Source organism: Octopus bimaculoides, chromosome 1 (assembly GCF_001194135.2).
Source record: "Octopus bimaculoides isolate UCB-OBI-ISO-001 chromosome 1, ASM119413v2, whole genome shotgun sequence".
NCBI lineage: Eukaryota > Metazoa > Mollusca > Cephalopoda > Octopoda > Octopodidae > Octopus > Octopus bimaculoides.
In genome coordinates this window covers 198,613,773-198,617,181 of record NC_068981.1, presented here as the reverse complement: position 1 = coordinate 198,617,181, position 3,409 = coordinate 198,613,773, and the positions used below count along the sequence as shown (strand labels likewise).

The following is a 3,409-nucleotide window of genomic DNA, read 5'->3' as shown; positions in this document are numbered from 1 at the left end:
GTGTTTGTGTGGGGGGGGTGCATGTGTGTGTGTGTGTGCATTTGTGTGTGTGTGTGTGCATTTGTGTGTGTGTGTGTGCATTTATGTGTGTGTGTGGTGTGTGCACGCGCATGTGTGTGTGTGTGTGTGTAAACCCATAGAACTTCTGGAGTTCGCAACTGATTTTCTCAATACTGAGGAACATACATTATTTATGTTCCAGAGATGGCTTTAGACTCTTAAAATTTTTCACATATTGAGTAATGAGGCCCCTAGGGAAGAAAACCCCCTTTTCTGGAGTATGGATGACTGCCCGCATGGTCTACGCACTGCTTCTGTTCAAACTGGAAAAAACCCCTACTGAAATGATAGAAGTAGGTTGTATTAAATGGATGGACCGATGTAAACTTCAGACTGCGTTGTCTAAGGGGTAGCAATATTAGCCTGTTCCCGTAGTACCAGAAGTAGCAATTTGTTGGAACAAAAACCGTTTCGAACACACTTTGTTTGTTATGAAAAATATGCTAAAATATGTTAAAACCTGAGCAAATATTCAACTAGTTTCTTCAGTATCCAATTCTTCCTTCTAAACACAGATGGAACTCATACAAATATTCTTCAGCTATTGATTGCAAACTGAAATATCACTTAACAGTGGTGTTTTCAAGTATTTCCTTGCCAATCCCACATGTTTACCACGTTGTTTCTTTCATGTAGATTTGTCTCATGGGGTGCTGTTGAGCACATCCACAAGCTTAATGTATCACATAGATATAGTTCCTATGTCTGCTGATTGTTCAGCATGGTAGCAGCAGCACCAACAGCCACAAAGGAGAGTATATCCACTGAGAGCCTTTTTGGTGCATTCAAAAATTACATACCCCCTCCCCCCACCTACTTTTCCATGACAAGGTTAGGGCCTGGAATCTCCCAAACAGATGCATGACATGTCAGTCGAATTCACCTTTCATTTACTCCACAAATGTTTTGTCGTCAATGCTACACTTCCCCATATCATTTTTCAACTACAATGTACTATGTATACAAAGTACACCATTTAAATCCCAGGCAACGCCGGGTATCTCTGTCTGCTGTCTGCTGTCTGCTGGGTGCAGCTGGCAAGCAGAAGAGCTGCACCAGATCCCAGTCTGATTTGACTCAGTCTCTGCAGTTGGATGCCCTTCTTAACACCAACCACTCTGAGAGTGTGTGTTGGGTGCTTTCAATGTGGCACTGCATGAGCCCAGTTTTGTGGCACTAGCACTGGATTCTTCCTGGCCAATCCTCGCCATCAGAGGAAAGGGCCTTAACACTTCTGTTACGAAGGTTTTCCTGAGTGCAGCAAAGCACCAGATATCTCAGTTATTATATATACATACATACATACATATATATATATATATATATATATATATATATATATATATATATATATACATATATATACATGGTCTGATCAACAAGCATCCGAACTGTTGTCATAGTAACAAAGCTAAAGCAGATGGAGTGAAGCTGATGGGAACAGATTGACCTTGAATTCTGCTGAGATAGGAAGGGCATCCATCCAGTCATAGGACCCACTCAAGAACTATGACAATCCATTTAATTCACAACAACCTTGAAAGTGTGTGTAAAATGATGAAGAGGAGAAGGAGGTTGAGGAGGAGAAGGAGGTTGAGGAGGAGAAGGAGGTTGAGGAGGAGAAGGAGAAGGAGGTTGAGGGGGAGAAGGAGGTGGCAGTGGCAGTGGCAGCAGTGGTGGCCTCAGTGGAAGAGGAGTAGTAGTAGTAGTAGTAGTTCTAGATGAGTAGAACAAAGATGGGAATGTCACAGCTGGAACAGTCTTGATCCTGTACTTGCTTCATCAGAGCTGACATAGGGCTTAAACAACAACAATAGCAACAACAACAATCTGAGGATAGAGGACAAAACTGACCCAAAAAGAATGTGTTGATGAAATTTTATTAATTGTGTGTGTTTATTGACTCTGTAACCTGCCATTCAATAGGTGTATCCATCAACAAACAGTTGCTATGGCAACTGGTATAGAAATGAAACCCTACTTAAAAATAATGGTAGTACTGAAAAAAAAAGACAGAAGTTGTCAAAAATGACTGAGAATGAAGTTAAAAGAAATCAAAAGGACAAAATAATTCTGTTAGAGAAATGTAGAACTGTGCATAAGGCTTTGAAAATATCAAACAAAGTGTGAGAATATTTGCTATTCTTACAAATTTTTCAACTTTAGAAGTCTCAGCAAACTGTGACACTGTTTCTGGTGTTATTGGAGGAGAGAGGTAGGAAATGGGCTGCAAAAGATCACTCCATCTTATGGCCATAACAGAAGGAATATTCACTCCATTTTTCTTTGCACTAATAAAATAAGGGTTTAGAAAGAACAGGAGTTAAAATGGTAATATTTAGAAAACTAAACAAATTGGTACAAATTAATGAAATATTATCTACGGAGAAAAAACATATAACATATAAATTTGGTTAGTCTTACAGTACATAAATTATGTTAATGTTTCAATGCATAAATTATGTTAATAACGATTTTCATTTGTAAAAATGAGAACAAAAGCAACAAATTGGTAGAAGAAACTTGTCATCATTTGAATTGATTTCTAGTACATTGCTTGACCCAGGTCATATTTGAATTCGCAATAAAAAGGGAGATAACCAAATAGTGAAATATATAAGGGACATAACTCAATAATGAAAGCTATTTGGTCCAGTTATATTCTACTAATTCTGAGATTCTGCTACCTTAATATCATCATCATCATCATCATCGTTTAGCATCCGCTTTCCATGCTAGCATGGGTTGGACGATTTCACTGAGGACTGGTGAAACCAGATGGCTACACCAGGCTCCAATCTGTTCTGGCAGAGTTTCTACAGCTGGATACCCTTCCTAATGCCAACCACTCCGAGTGTGTAGTGGGTGCTTTTATGTGCCACCAGCACGAGGGCCAGTCTGGCAGTACTGGCAATGGCCACACTCAAATGGTGTTTTCTACATGCCACCTGCACAGGAGCCATTCCAGAGGCACTGGCAACGACCTCGCTCGAATGTTTTTTCACGTACCAGTAAGGCGACGCTGGTAATGATCACGCTCAAATGGTGCTATTTACGTGCTACCGGCACGAAAGCCAGGCAGCTGCTCTGGCAATGATCACACTTGGATGGTGCTGTTAGCGTTCCACTGGCACAGGTGCCAGTCATCGAATTTATATAAACACAATGAGGCCGGGCTCTTAAACAGGTTGCCTAACATACTAGAAAGAACAGTCAAAAAGTCCAAACCACAGTTTAGAGCAATTTCGAAGTGAATGAAGAATAAAAATATTTACTCTGTGTGTGTTTGTGTGTGTGTGTGTATGTGTGTGTGTGTGTGTGTGTGTGTGAGAGAGAGAGAGAGAGAGAG

The 3,409-nt window shown here is 40.3% G+C and overlaps 1 protein-coding gene across 1 annotated transcript in view; it reads right to left on the bottom strand.

The window, feature by feature from the left end:
• The window catches only part of LOC106872754 (thioredoxin domain-containing protein 16), a 51,659-nt gene that overhangs the window by 9,758 nt on the left and 38,492 nt on the right, over positions 1–3,409 (bottom strand). The window contains exon 15 of the mRNA XM_014919847.2: positions 2,210–2,351. Coding sequence (XP_014775333.1) covers positions 2,210–2,351 — 142 coding nt within the window. The remainder of the gene's footprint in view (positions 1–2,209; positions 2,352–3,409) is intronic.